Source organism: Bos grunniens, chromosome 23 (assembly GCF_055505025.1).
Source record: "Bos grunniens cultivar Pamir isolate PY7600 chromosome 23, Bosgru_T2T1.0, whole genome shotgun sequence".
Taxonomy (NCBI): domain Eukaryota; kingdom Metazoa; phylum Chordata; class Mammalia; order Artiodactyla; family Bovidae; genus Bos; species Bos grunniens.
Window position 1 is genome coordinate 39055636 of NC_141187.1, and position 16223 is coordinate 39071858.

General features: G+C 41.2%; 1 protein-coding gene and 1 pseudogene across 26 annotated transcripts in view; both read right to left on the reverse strand.

The window, feature by feature from the left end:
* Positions 1 to 3846, reverse strand: part of LOC147347660 (uncharacterized) — a 76762-nt pseudogene extending 72916 nt beyond the window's left edge. Inside the window, exon 1 of the transcript XR_015152423.1 lies at positions 3738 to 3846. The product of XR_015152423.1 is annotated as an uncharacterized LOC147347660 (transcript). The remainder of the gene's footprint in view (positions 1 to 3737) is intronic.
* The window catches only part of CDKAL1 (CDKAL1 threonylcarbamoyladenosine tRNA methylthiotransferase), a 640160-nt gene extending 626257 nt beyond the window's left edge, over positions 1 to 13903 (reverse strand). For 12 of the 25 annotated variants that reach the window (XM_086370057.1, XM_086370050.1, XM_086370060.1 and 9 more), the window contains exons 1-3: positions 12959 to 13002; positions 5041 to 5215; positions 3738 to 3850 (exon numbers count right to left, since the gene is read on the reverse strand). In XM_086370057.1, coding sequence (XP_086226183.1) covers positions 3738 to 3850; positions 5041 to 5210 — 283 coding nt within the window. In that variant the 5' untranslated portion in view covers positions 5211 to 5215; positions 12959 to 13002. The other 13 variants (XM_086370051.1, XM_086370061.1, XM_086370068.1 and 10 more) reach the window with 9 other exon arrangements.
* Positions 13904 to 16223: the final 2320 nt, after the last annotated feature.

Below are 16223 nucleotides of genomic sequence, written 5' to 3' on the forward strand. Positions count from 1 at the left end.
TATGGAGTAATTACATTCCTACTGCTGCTGCTGCTAAGTCGCTTCAGTCATGTCCGACTCTGTGTGACCCCATGGACGGCAGCCCACCAGGCTCCTCTGTCCCTGGGAGTCTCCAGGCAAGAACACTGGAATGGGTTGCCATGTCCTTCTCCAGTGCATGAAAGTGAAAAGTGAAAGTGAAGTCGCTCAGTCGTGTCTGACTCCTAGTGACCCCATGGACTGCAGCCCCCCAGGCTCCTCCGCCCATGGGATTTTCCAGGCAGGAGTACTGGAGTGGGGTGCCATTGCCTTCTCCGAATTATATTCCTAGACTTACACAAAAGCAGCAATTTCAAGTATATACTGACATAATCTCTCTTCTTTCCTCAAATAGTAAAAAAACATCCACTTTCCTCAAATAGTAAAAATATCCCCCACTGGTAACTGAGAATTCTGAATTTCTCTGTATCCTGTTTTCAATAATCTCTGTGTACATTATATATATATAACTATTTTATACCTCATTCTTATCAATTACAGAGTTAAATGAAAATATTCTAGGTATGTGCTGTGCTTAGATGCTCAGTCATGTCCAACTCTTTGTGACCCCATGGACTGTGCCCGCCAGGCTCTTCAGCCCATGGGATTCTCCAGGTAAGAATACTGGAGTGGGTTGTTATGTCCTTCTCCAGGGGATCCTCCCAACACAGGAATCAAAACGCAGTCTCCTGCATTGCAGGTGGATTCTTTACCAGCTGAGCTACCAGGGAAGCCCATTTTAGGTCTACATTTGATTAATTATAAGCTATTAAGAAATAATATTTTTTATAAACTCCCATTATTTCACAATAACAAAAGAGACCACTGGCATAGGCATCCAGAAATCATTCATATATCTAACTAAATGAGAGATTTCCTGTAGAGATTTCCTTATTAAATGTCCTACTGAAGATAATGCTTATATTTTCTGGGCCTATAGCATCTAGACAAGCATGAAAAGTGGTCCTAGTGTCTACTGCACTCAAGCCAGACTAAACTGAAACCGATTACAAATTTCTGAAATGGGTAAAATCAAAAACAAATAAAATTAATAAAAATATGTATCAGTAACACAGACATATAAAATAAACCACATTAAGAAAAATAAATTTCATATTTAAGTGATTGGTTCCTTAATGTTCCCTTTTTAGTATTCCCAAATGAGAAACCAAAATTAGGTGTGCATAACAAAGCTTAACATTCTTGTGTAAACACATTAAGACTGTTACTTTATATAGAAGAGTACTGTTATAAGATTTTTTAAAAATGCTAATAGACAGAAACATTAAAATATGTTGGATATTTAATATCACATAGGAAAATGGCAACCCACTCTAGTATTCTTGCCTGGAGAATCTCATGGACAGAGGAGCCTGGTGGACTACAGTCCATGGGGTTGCAAAGAGTCGGACACGACTGAGCGACTAACACGCACACACACAGGATAAATCAAACTTAGAATTTTTTTTAATGTTTCAGGAAATTACCTTTAAAGTGATTTCCTTAATTTTCAAATGCACCATCAGAATGTATTAGACAAGTCTAGGCTAAATTATATAAAAATTACTAATGAACACAGAAGTGATTCTAAAAGCAGATTTTCAGTGTTTTTTTTTTTACCTGTTTTAAGACTGATTTCGCTCTCTAAACAATGGTATCAAAAACAAAATTAATGACATATGACCATTTACTTATTGAAGGAAACAAAGCTATGAAAGGAGTTAACTTTCCAATCTTCCCTACTCCTAACATCTGCATTGAACCTAGGACCAGCCAATTACACATGCAAAAGCAAGTTGCTATGTGATAAAGACTAGCGGTCAAAAGCAGTGTTTTGGAGTAATGCAGGAGATTCAGGTTTGATTCCTGGGTCGGGTAGGTCTCCTGGAGAAGGAATGGCAACCCACTCCAGTATTCTTATCTCTGTCCATGCCCATGGACGGAGGAGCCTGGAGGGCTACAGTACATGGGGTCGCAAAGAGTTGGACATGACTAAGCAGAGCACAAGCAAGATAACACAAATAAAGCATTGGGCCATTGCCTGTCACAAAGCACTCAAACTATGTTCCCATCTAATACACATATAAGAGAAACAGAGATGTGTGCGCGCCAGTTAGTATGCCTACGTATTTCCTAACTCTGTGGAGAGGATCTAGAAGCACTGATACTTCATGGTGGCAATGAGCACACCTAGTGCCCAGGTCTTTGGTCTGGTTCTAAACACTAGTCTCCTAATGAAAAGGGTCAGGATTTCTCGAAAAAGTGGTTGCTTCTGAGGCTGGGAAAGGGAAAATACAAGACTAGAACCTCCTGTGGTGCCAGAAAATAAGGAAGTGATCAGAAAGCAAGGGGGGCATGTCTGAAAGACACAGGCACCAGCCTGATGAGGTCCTGTGGCCAAAGCTGGAAAAATACAAGCAACGACATGATGACAGCACCGAACTAGAACCTGTAGAATAAATATCCATGAATCCATACTGATACAAACAAGTAGCATGGTGGCAAAAGGACAGCGCTTCCTTACAGAAGAAAGTGTGTACGCTCAGTCGCCCAGTTGTGTCCAACTCACTGTAGCCCACCAGACTCCCCCTGTCCATGGGATTCTCCAGGCAAGAATACTGGAGTGGGTTGCCATTTTCTTCTCCAGAGGATTAGAAGAATTCAAGCTATTAAATGTGGGAGGAAAGAAAATAGAAAACCACCACTACACAACTATCACAGTAACAACTGTTGCAGACGAGATTCACCAACAGACACTAAAATTATCGAATACTAAAATTAGGATGCAAAAGGTTGAGGAAACACAGGATATTTATTGGTTACAGTGAGAAAAATAACTCAGAAGAGAAATCTGGCAGATAAGGGTTAGTGTACTAACATCATGAAGCCCCTGACATGATGCGCTGAGAAGGATACAAGAACACTTGCATGCTCCTCTTGCCAGAAATGCATTAATTACCTTATTCTAACCATGAGAAACTAGCAGACAGACCTAAGGTGATGGGCATTCTCCAAAATGATTCTCTTTCAGAAGAGTCAAGGTCATAAAAAAATGAGAAAAAATTTGAGAAACTGGCACAGATTGGAGGAGATTAAGGAGACATTCCAAATAAATGTAAGGTGAGATCTTAGATTGGATCCTGGAACATAAAAAGAATGTAAGTGGGAAACCTGGCAAAATCCAAACAAGCTCTGTCGTTTAGATAATAGTATTGCACTAATGCTCACTTCCCAGTGAATTATACCAAAACTACGTAAGATATAAAAGGCGTACAGAAACATAATTTTGCCACTTTTCTGTCAGTCCAAACTTATTTCAAAATGAGGAGTTTTATTTTTCTTTTTTTAAATGAGATATATAGTCACCCCTCAGCACTTGCAGGGGACTGGTTCCCAGACCTGCGGCCGATATCACAATCCACATATCCCCAAGTGCCGCACCTGGCTCTCCTATTGGAGAGCTCAACATCCCAGGACTCAACCAGCCCCAGACTGTCAGTCCAATAGCATATGCACTGGCAAAGGGCCCCAGATGAGTGTGGCACACAGCTCAAAGCCACGTTGCTCAAGAGTCTAGACAACATACTAGCATTTTATTTTCTCTTAAAATCATTAAGTCATGCTAAAATATCCTTTAGTTGCTGAAGCTAGAACTTATATCTCTAAAAACCCTGGCTTTAAAAAATGTAATCAATAAAACACATTACGTATCTCATTACCTGTAATTTTATATCCATAAGCAGCCAGTTGTCCAGCCATGTATTCTCCATCTGAATTATTATGAGAACAACCCCAAGTTCGTATCCAAATTTTCTGTATGCCTGGAATAGTGCTGTTAATCAATTTTAAAAAATAAGCCTCATTAAGGGATTTTTTAAAATAAAAAGCACTAGTTAATTTCTGGGCATATTATGCAAAAACACTCACTGCATTCTATTCATAAGCTATTCATTAAATGTACCAACTTAACACATAATGTTCTGTTACACCAAAAGTCTAAAATCAAGATAAAATAACAGTATAAAATTCTAAGACTCTTTTTCTATGTAAAGAATACCTTTTCTCCAAGTTGTATTTTAAGTTCAATACTACTAAATACTACCACTAAGTTCAATTCCTGGAAAGGTACAAACAAATAACAATAGCACAGAAGATGGTTCTAGCAGCAAAAGCAAATAAGGAAAACCTAAACACATCTGAAGGCCACTATATACTAATCACAATCTTCATAACTTAGATATAAATAACTCAATCAAAATGAAAATCTGTCACCCTACAGCACTATTAATAATAAAAGTATTCCACATATAAAAAGAGTTCTAAAAAATGTAATTTTTAGAAAGGGAATAAAAGGACTTTCAACTTGGATTGCCCTAAATAATTAACAACTAAGAAGACATTACCTTTAATGATATGGTCAAGAAAAAGTTAATAAATTTCAGGTATTAAGCAAATTTAAATTCATAGACTTTATGACTCTGTTCCAAATAATCAAATGCATCAAAGTTTTCAAGTTTACTATATACACAAATATAAGCATATTAAAACTGCATAATCCTTTCTGGCTAGGTTGTATTAGAATTCTACTAGACACCTAATAGTATAAACAGCACAAGAATTTGTGTCAAAAGCCTTTAGTTGATTCATAAGTACTTTAAATTTGCTAAGAAAAACCACATGCCCAAACCACCACTATCTCATAAGAATCACAAATTCCAATAAAAATTTTAATGTGGAAGTAACAAGAACATACCAACCACAGTGATATCAAAGAGATCTGGTCGGAGGAGGGTGGGAGGCAGGGTGATCTATCTTTGTGCCAAATACTGCCCTAGGCCAATATGCAATTTGACATCTTTAATTAATGACTTTGCTAAATATAACCATTCAAATTAAAAAAGCCTACATATTTCCTTTCAAAACTTCAAAGATTCTTTTAAAAGATACATTATGTGTATCACATACAGTAGTGTCAGCCTCTCCCATGGTACGGTACTGAATATAATCTCAAAAGCAGCTTACCTATCACTCGGTGGACTGTTTTCCTCTTGCAGATACTTTTGGGTATTTCGCCTTCGCACCTTTGGAACAACGTGCTTTCTCGAAAAATGCCTGTCTTGCGGCTTTGAATCTTCTTGCGACACAATATCTTCTATGTCATTCAGGAATGTATCACAGGATGCAGAAGGCATTTTCTCTATCATATAAACAAGTTACAAATGATACAGGCATGAGTCCTCAGAACATCTGTTTAACATATCACCTATGAAATATTCTTGCCAAACTTGAATCTAATAAAGCCTTTAGATTTTAACTCTAACTTTACAGAAAATACAAGAGATACTGAAAAACAAGAAACATCGGATAAATCAGATAAATCTTACTGAGTGGGACATTAAGTACATGAAAAGAGATTTAACATTACCAGCAATCAGAGAGATACAAACTAAACCACAATGAGATATCACTACAAATCTGTAACATACCACAGCATGCATCAGTTCAGTCGCTCAGTCGTGTCTGACTCTTTGCAACCCCATGAATTGCAGCATGCATACCACCTGTCAATTACAGGCCTCCTCCCTCCCCAGGTGCAACAATGGCGCATGTGACCCATGCCTGCCAGAGTAATTCACCCTGAGCCATAAAGACCGGCTCAGGGTTGGACCTAACAAGCCCAGTCAGTCACAATCACCACGAGGACTTCCATGCCAGTGCTAACTTCTCTTTCACTGAAGTGGCTCAGTTAGGAGGATGTCAACTTGAGGCTACTGGGGGGCCATCCTGCCTGCCACAAAGCAGAAGACTACCCAAGGCAGGAAGTCTTATAAGAGCTGGAGAGACGAGATCCTTGAGCAGCGGGATCCAACCAATGCCTGAAGCCAGACATAGCCCTGCTCTGCCCATTCATGTGAGCTCAGGAATTCCGAGGCTTAAATTCATTTGAGCTGGGCTTTCTGCTCTTGCCAACAAGAGCCCTGGCTGACTCAGCACACTGCTGCTGCTGCTAAGTCGCATCAGTCGTGTCCGACTCTGTGCGACCCCATAGACGGCAGCCCACCAGGCTCCCCCGTCCCTGGGATTCTCCAGGCAAGAACACTGGAGTGGGTTGCCATTTCCTTCTTCAATGCATGTAAGTAAAAAGTGAAAGTAAAGTCGCTCAGTCGTGTCCAACTCTTAGCGACCCCATGGACTGCAGCCTACCAGGCTCCTCCATGCATGGTATTCTCCAGGCAAGAGTACTGGAGTGGGGTGCCATCGCCTTCTCTGACTCAGCACACTAGGGAAGGTGAAATGAACTAAGTTTCTCCCAAACTGGTTCTATGAACTATCAGGGAAAAACTAGTTCTGTGGTCAAATAAATTTGGAAAATTCTGCCTCTCACAGACTCCCAGTATGTGTGTGCATGCATGTATGTGTATACTATGGAGCAAGGGCTGGGAAGAACTACAGTAAAGAAACAAACTCATTTATCTTAGAAACTTTCTGAAAATTAATTTCTCATGGATTGCCTCTTCATGAGGCTGTAGATGGTACTGAAAACAGGAGGCGTGAGTGAAGCCCACCCTCAGATCCCCTCCCACATTCCGCAGACAGAAGACTGCATTCTCTTAATAGGAAATGGTTCTTTGCCCACATACCAACCTGTTACTAGGAACTACCTACCCCTCTAAGAACAACCCCTCTATTCTAACCAGCTTGAGCACAGAATTCTAGTCATGCTCCTCCCTACCTAATCACTAATTGTATACGGGTACTGTTATTTCTCCCATTTAAAAAACAAAAAACCTTATCATGGCCTCGCTTCCTCTACCTACTGTCTCTATCACATTTCTATCCTTTAAAACTCCTTGCAAGAACTGTCTCCAGTTTCCCCCTCCCAGTTTCTCATATGCCAGGCTTTCACCCCCACCATCCCAAAACTGCCAACCTGATTTCAGTGACTCCAACAATCTACGGAACGGTCACCTCTCAGCCATCTCATGTGATCCTACCAGCGGCACTTGACACTACTGACCCTTCATTCCCTCAAGATATCTTCTTCCGTGGCTTTTGGGATCCCACACGCTGAGTTCTCCTCCTACCGCATTAGCCACTCCCCAAGTTTCCATTGCCCGCTCCTCATCTCTCCAACTTCTCAAGGTCAGAACCCCCCCGGGGCTCCATTACAGGACGTCTTCTCTTCTTTAGTTACAGGCGCACCCTAGGTGATCTCATCCAGCCTTGTGGCCTTGAAATACTAACTATATACTTATATAACCAGCCCCAGGCCTCCCCTGAACTTCAGACTCAGATGTCCATCCAACTGCCTACTCAACACCCTGCTTGAATGGCTAAGAGTTACTTCAAACTTAAAATCAAGAACAGAACTCCTGATTCTCTCCCCACCTGACCCCATCTGCAGCCAGGAGGATCACACAGATCCCCCCACGACTTTCTCCATCTCACTGAAAGGCAATACCAACCTTCTAACCTCTCAGGCCAAAAATCCTGGAATCATCCCTGACTCCTCTTTCCTTCACCCTAAGTCCAATACATCAGCAAAATCCCATTGGCTTGAGCTTCCAAATATATTCAGAATCTAACCATTTCTGACCATACCCTGTTACATTCTTGGTCCCAACATTAACTCTCGCCTGGATTACTGTCATAGTCACCTGCTTCTACCCTCAATTCCCAAAGGAACCTTGCTGCACAATAAGCCAGGGATCCCTCTAAAACCTAAGTTCATCTCAGGTTTCCGATCAAAACCTTCCATTGGTAGTCTATCTCAGAGTAAAAAGCCCAGAGTTAAAATCGCTACTAAGTTATATAAGGACAGGGGCTTCCCTGGTGGTTCAGTGGTAAAGAATCCAGAATCCACCTGCCAATACAGGAGACACGGGTTCAATCCCTTGTCCAGGAAGATTCCACAAGACTTAGCCACAGGACATGATACACTGGTAAGAACCACCTAGGTCCAAGGTAGCAGAAGATCCAACTTCCAGTGGGCCCTGAGCCTCATACGCTCACTGTACTACATCAGCACACTAAGTGACACAGCCACTGCACGGCAGAGCAGAGCTAACTGTGAAAGGCTGAAGTGAAGTGAAGTCGCTCAGTCGTGTCTGACTCTTTGCAATCCCGTGGACTATAGCCTACCAGGCTCCTCTGTCCATGGGATTCTCCAGGCAAGACTACTGGAGTGGGTTGCCATTTCCTTCTCCAGGGGATCTTCCCGACCCAGGGATCGAACCCAGGTCTCCCACATTGCAGGCAGACGCTTTAACCTCTGAGCCACTTTAGAGTAGCCCAATTCCTGGAAATCTCCACCCCTTCCCCAAAATAAGTGGAATAATCCTCTTGCTCATTAGCCTATGAAATTAGAGGCTGGTGGTTTAGTAGCTAAGTCGTGTCCAACTCTTGGGACTCCATGGACTGTAGCCTGCCAGGTTCCTCTGTGCATGGATTTCCCAGACAAGAATACTGCAGTGGGTTGCCATTTCCTTCTCCAGGGAATCTTCCCAACTCAGGAATCAAACACAGATCTCCTGCATTACAGGCAGATTCTTCACCAACTGAGCTACAAGGGAAGCCCATGAAATTAGCCTATGAAATTATCCAGACATAAACACTAACCACGCCATATTTTGGGGCCTCTTACCTTCTGATAAGGCCCACATTCTGTGGAGTGTGTTTCTCTCTAAATAAACCCACTTCTTACCTATTGTCTCTCACTGAATTATTTTGATAAGAAGAATGTGAGCTTCATTAAGTCCTGAGACTAGGTATGTGTTAATGTGCTAGTCGCTTGGTCATGTCCAACTCTTTGCAACTCCATGGACTGTAGCCCACCAGGCTCCTCTGTCCATGTTCTCCAGGCCAGAGTACTGGAGTGGGTTGCCATTCCCTTCTCCAGGGGATCTTTCCAATCCAGGGATCGAACCCAGATCTCCTGCATTGCAGATTCTTTACTGTCTGAGCCACTGGGGAAGCCCTGAGACCAGGTATGTGATTTCGATTAAAAGACTGTGGGTTCAAGTCCCGTCTGGGTTCTGGCAAGGTTTGGGTCCCAGGCTGTGGATTCAAGTCCCATCTGAGGTGCACAGTTTCAACTGCACTCAGACACATGGGCTTCCTGGCTAGTTCATACCCACCAGGCACACACTCATCTCAAGGTCTTGGTCATGCCTGGCATGCCTTGAAACCCTTTGGAACTCTGTCCAAATGTCACCAGTGAGGTCCTTCTGAACAACCCCCACCTCACCATGTACACGCACCCCCTGTCCCCATCCCCCCAGCCTCGCTTTCGTGCCATAGCACCTCCCCACACGCTTAGACACTACAGAGGAGCAAACCTGCCACCAAAAATGTCTCTTTGCATGTGGGTTATTTTGAGCTGAAGACAAATCAAGGCCAAGAAGAAACTTTGACCCTCCTTCTAACTGCTAAAAGAATGTAAAGAGAAGACATGTTTCAGGAAGGGAGGCAATCCCCATAGATAACTATAGTATGAACTATGTGCACAGATGGGGAGCAACCAGGCAAAGTCTGTCTGTTAAAACTGTTACCAAACATTTGCTTTTCCATCTCATGGCAACTGCCTTCCTCCCCTTTGAGGTCCCAAACCACTACCCCCAAGATCTTTTGTCTTTAGCTGAAAACAATATTTAAGGTAAGAGTTTCAGCCATTTTGGCAAGTTACTCAGTTTCCCTGGGTCTGTCCCATGTATGTTAAAGTGTTAGCTGATCAGTCATGCCCCACTCTTTGCAATCCCATGAACTATAGCCTGCCAGGCTCCTCTGTCCATGGAGGAGAGGAGTAGGTATCCACTCATTCTTCTCCAAGCCAGAATACTGGAATTGGGTAGCCATTCTCTTCTCTAGGGAATCTTCCCAACCCAGGGACCAAACCCAGGTCTCCCCCATTACAGGCAGATTATTACCCACCAAGTCACTAGGGAAGCCCATGTACACATGCCACATGCTACTACACTTTTGTCTGAGAACTGTAGAGGAAAATTTCTTCCTCCACCACAGTACCTTCATCATCTTATTACTCTCTCTTTCTACTAGGATATATACTCCGGGGCTGGGGAGGTTTCTGAGTGTTTTGTTCACTGCTTCATCCCAGGTGGTGCCTAAACTACCTAGCTCACTGCAGCTTCTCAAAAAAAATTTTTTTAAACTGTCCACAACCCAGTCTACAAAATATGGTCCCTCTGCCACCTCCCACTCTGCCCCAACTGTAATAACCTTCCCGACATTCTCCAAGCAGACCAAGCTAGTTTCTGACTCAGGGCCTTCACACTTGCTCTTCCTCTGTCTGGAATATCATCCCCAGATATTTGGATGGCTTGCTGCCTACTCCTTTACTCAAATAACACCTCCTTGGAGAGGGCTTTTCCTAACGACCTTATCTAAAATAACCACACACTGATCAGGCATCCCACACACTCTCACCAGCCTCTAACTCCACTTTATGCTTCATTTCCCTTCATCACACTTACCTGACTCCATATATATAACTGTTTGTGTCTTTCTCACTACAGTGTAAGCTTCAGAACAGAGGCACCCTGTCTTTTTTACCACTATATCTACAACGCTTGTAACAATGCCTAGCACACAGCAAGTGCAGAATATTTGCTGAATGAAAGGATGAATAAATCTTTGTTTAAGCTGAATTTAGCTAGTCTTTCTATAACACAGAAGGAAATTCTCACACTATATGGGAGAAGTCCAGAGGAGTTAGAAGATTTGTCCACTGACAACTAGAACTGGACCCTCTTTCAACACCAAGCTCTCCCCAGATGACTCCGTTTCACTGGCAAAGCACAAATAATGCAAGAGTCTGAGATGACCCTAAGAAAGAAAAACATTCCAGAAAAAAAAATGGGCAAAGGAAAAACTGGCAACACACTTAAGCAAGTCAAATAGCCATTAAGCATAGGAAAGAATGCTCAAACACACTAAGGGCCTGAGCTTAAACAAGAAATTATTTTCCATCTACCCCACTGATAACAAAGACTGACAAAAAACCAACTGTTAGCTAAAAGCATGGTAGAACTGCCATACCCTTTCTGAAGGGCAATCTAGCAATACATATCAAACTTTAACACATATATGTCCTTTAGCCCAGCAATTCCATTTCTAGAAATTCACTCTAGAGAGACAAAAGAGACAAATATAAAATGCAGAGGTTCCTAAACTTGGCTGCATATCATAAACACCTGAATAAACTCACCTATCACTATTAACAAGCTTTTTACTTCCAACAAACCGGTAAAGTGAATTGTTAGCCTTCAGAAAACATTAAATAAGTGAATAATAATGAAAAGTGTGATAGTAGTTTTGATAGTAGAAAGCAAGATAGTAGTTAAGCGCTACAGAATGAATCATATAAAGTTCTCTCTCAAAGGCAGAGAAAATCAGTTTGATAAAGGAAATAAAAACAAAGTGAAAAAGGAGACATGGAAAAAGATGACAAATAGATAGTATATTTGGCTATTTACAGAGGTGATTTATTAGGAGAGCTTTTATAACAGCAAATACCGAGGCCCCATTTTGAATTAGAATCTCCAGAGTGGAATTTAAGGGTGGCTATGTAAAACCTGTCCAGGTGATTCCACTATACATCCCACTGAGAACCACTGTTCTCCTAGGAAAGTTCTCAGTTGATGTTCATTATAGTCACCTGGGGAGCTATAGAAAATTATCAACAACAAAATCATCAACTAGTTCACGCTCTAGTTGAATCAATCTCTAGAACTCAGCCTAGCCATCAATATTTTTTAAAACTTTCCAGTAAGTCTCATGTGCTGCCACAGTTGGGAACGAAAGTCCTACACCCATAGTTTTTATAGTATGGTTCCCACACCAGCACAATTAAGGGTCACTAGAGAACTTCCTAGAAACAAACTCTTGGGTCCCCCTCCAAACCAACTGAATCAGATACTTGGAGTAAAGCTCAGCAATCTTTAACAAGCCCTCCAGGTGATTTTGACATGCACTACAGTTTGAAAATCACTGTCCTGGAGTTGTTTGTTTGTTTGTTTTTTCATAAAAATCATCTAGAATGCCTGTCAAAAACACGTCACCTAGTCAGCTGATTTTCTAAAAGGGTGCCAAGAATATTCAATGAGGAAGAGTATGCTTTCAAAAAATAGTTTTGGAACAACTTGATGGCTACATGCAAAGAATAAAGCTGGATTGCAACTTCACATCATAAACAAAAATTAAATTACAGGCCTAAATTTAAGAAATACTATAAAACTCTTATAAGAAATCATAGGTATATGTGTTTCTGACATCTTTCTTATGACACCAAAAGAACAACAAAGGAAAAGATACTGGACTTAAAACTTTCATGCTTCAAAGAACACCATCAAGAAGATACATATTTGCAAATATGTATCTTCTCCAAAGAAGATATACAAAGGGCCAGTAACATGAGATGTCAACATCATTAGCTATCAAGGAAATACAAATCAAAACCACAAGACACTTCTCACACACTAAGATGGCTAAAATAAAAAAGAATAGTGTTGCTGAAGAAGTAGATTAGATCAACCAGAGAGAAAAAGAATAGAATTTCTCCTAATTGGAAAAGGTGATGGACCGAGCCTTAAGGAACTCCAAATTTACCTACCAAACAGAAGAGAAACCTCCTATAATGGAGATCAAGAAGCAGTCACCAAATGAGAAAAATCAGTGGGTCACAGAAGGAAAATGAAGACAGTATGTCAAACAGGTGGACATGTTCAGTGCTGCTTAAGGAAAGTGATGAAAGCTTGAGTAAAATGAGTGAAAATGTTTCTTGGATTTAGTGATATGGAGATCTTAGCGTTTCCATATAATGATGGTGACAAAATCACTAAGAAATTAAAATTAGGCTACCTCTTTGCATATTACATTGGGTAAATATCACTCCCAACATAAAAGTTTTAAAATAAACGAGTACCTTGATTATTTGCAATTAGTCTCAAATCGTCTTGAAAGATGAGTCTGGAAAATAAAAACTGTTTAGAAAAGAAAGTTCGCAACAAGTTTACAAAACCACAGTAAGGCCTCTAAAACTACCTAAAAGGGATTACACTCTATAAATGCTGTTTATACAGCAAGGTTACCGGTGTTCTGTACCACTCCCAATTTCTTACTGATTAGGACTGGTATGTTGACATCTGCCACATTTGCTATGACTGAGATCCAGCGTATGGCCCTAGTAATAAATACTATCCGGCACTACAATACGTCAGCGTGATCCAGTAGTAATACTACTACAAAACAGAGCAAAGAAATAGGTATCCATATCACCCGACACCAAAAGACACGTGTTGTCCCAAGATTCAGAGACAGGTTTCACCAGTGAACAAGAAAGAAAAGTGAAAAATCAAGACACCTGCTCTTCAGACCAATTTCAGTTTAAATTTTTATTGAGATGCAGCCTTGTGAAAGCATGGTAACTGTAAAAGCCTTATCCCGTCCCACGAACTCACTAACGCAGAAAGTGGGAGAACGGAGGAAATTAAATTTTATAGTAAGCAACGAGATCTCTTAAGTACTCCTAACAGTCCTGCAGCACCTAAGGCCAAGGTCCCGGTCCTCACTTCAGGCAACGCTGCTTCCCAATGCTCCCAACCCAGCTGGTAAGTTTTCTTTCAATTTCGAAACAAACCAGCGAACGGCCACGAGAAGGACTGAAACTAGGGGAACAAGGCTTTGCCATAAAAGGAGCTTTGGTCAAACTCTGCCCCACACTGATCCACCCGCCACCCTTACCCAGCAGTCGGGAAATAACAAGCCAACCAAAAGTAACAGAACCTACACGCCACTCTCCGGAAACTGCAGACTTTAGCTGGAGCTCGCCATGACACGTACGTGCCGCCACATTTATGTACGCATGCTCGCAGACGGCGGCCTGGAGAGGTCAAACTACATCGGCGCCGAACGTGCGCGTTCAGGTTTAACCGATTACACTTAACAATTCCTTTGACGGCAGGAGGGAGAAGACCTTCAAGACATAGAGTTCTTAGAATCGTTTAATAGCTAACCTCCCCGAGCTCTTCCCTGCAGAAGGAAATGGTAGCCCATTCCAATATACTTGCCTGGGGAATTCCATGGACAGAGAAGCCTGGCGGGTTACATACACTCTGTGGGGTTGCAGAATGGGACACGACTGAGCCACTGAGCATGCATACATGCCTGAGCTCTTACTACTGTGGGACACTGTGTTCAACGCTTTATATAAACATTATCTCCCCATTTATTTATTGTTATTTTACAGAAGAGGAAGCTAGGAGTTTAATTACTTGTCCAAAATAACTGTGCTAGGGGTAACTGTCCTCCATACTCAATCCGACTCTGCCGGACTCCAAAGAACCTGCTCTTTTCATTACATTTTCCCAGCTTCCTCAGCCTTTTCTGAAAAGAGATCGTGTTAACGAAAATGGAAAAGGGTAAAGAAAGAACAGCTGCATTAAACTTAATATAGATCATTTAACACCAAGCAAGGGTTTTTGTTGTTTTTTGTTTTTGTTTTTTAACGGTCAGAAGACAGTTTAGAAGTAGGAGTTTGGCGTAAAAAGAGAATTTTAATAAGGGGTATGTAAGATTCTGACTTGGTTACCTTTTACATGAATTATCTCACCTTATTCTTTACCCTAGACATCGTATTTGACCTTGTTTACCAGAAAAGCATCTCCACTATAGAAGACAATAGGCCACGAACAGGAATTCAGAGTTACGTCTGACTCTGGGTTTCACAGTGATTTGGAGTTATTGGCTCATTTTGTAAATACCTTTCCTAGTGCAATTCCCTCCAGTTAAAATGCCACACTTTGTTCATCCTAATCTATAAAAAAAATTCTAAATTGTGACGTAAGGTCCATGGAAGTCTTTACCCAAATGAATTAGAATTGTGTGTTATGTTGCCCCACCTCTTTCTCTAGACCAAAAGTGGGCCTTGGCTCATCTTCTTCTTGGTGGTAATCCCACTGCCTAATACATCATCTTGCACTTAATAGCCTCTCAATAAACATATGTGGGGTGAAGGAATGAGTGCACCCCTTCTCTGCAAGATCTAAGTTCAATCAAAGAAAGTGTATTGAGTGCATGCCATGTGTCCTCAAGCAAGATGATGCTGGATGATAGGGTTAGAAAGGAAAAAAGAAAACTCCCTACCACTCTTTGAGGCTACTACAAGGATATAGCTTCAGTAGAGAAGAGCAATCCCTATCGAAGATGGATGCAAGGGGCCTGTGGGTACAACGGGGAGGTTCCTTCTCTTACATGAGGAAATCAGTACTTGCCCCTGGGATGCCGTGAGAGTATTCCAGACTCGGAAGACAATTCCAGTGAGGGCAAATACATGGGGGCCTAAAACTATAAACTGTTATATATTATAAAAGCAAAAAGAGTAAAGCTGGGTGATAGCAGAAAAGGCTGAAAAGGAAAGTGCAGGGACCAGATTAAGGTGAGCTTTGTTTGCTAAAATTAAGACATTAGACTTAATCCTGGTTGTATTGGGTAGCATGAAAGTACCTGAGCAAGAGGCTGGGTTTGAGGACATTTCAAACATGAAGAAACAGTGAAAAGCCTAAATGAAATCGTTGGCTGTGAGCAATGGGAAAATGAAATGAGAAGACAGAAGAGATTTTGAGAAGGTAAAATGAGCAAGACTTAGAGATTGATAGGTGTAAAAGAGAGGATACAAGGATGTTTCCAAGTTTGGGAATAAAGCAGCTGACACTAGCACTTCTTGGGTGAAATCTGTCTCTTTAAGGCACTCAATCTGGATCATTTGAAAAGCCAGTGACACTACTTCTAGGAATTTCACTTATGGAAATGCTCACGGTTACACAAAATGACATATGTGCCAAATTAGTCTTTGAAAGATTGCTTTCAAAGGCAAAAGACTGAAAACTCACTGGCTTCTCAGTAGGGAATAGGTTAAATATCTTTACAGTATCTATACAGCTCTTGAAAAAGAACAAGTTTATTTTTAATGCACTATCCTTTTTTAAACTTATTTTTAATTGAAGGATAATTTCTTTATGCACTATCTAGTCTATGCACTATCTATTCTTAAGTGGAAAAAGGGTGTGTGAATATAGCTATAACTACAGTTTTATACATGTATAAAATCTCTGGTAGGATGTATAAATAATTGGTAATAGAATCATGTCTCTAGGAAAAGATACTGAGTGGCTAAAGGAAGATTTGCTTTT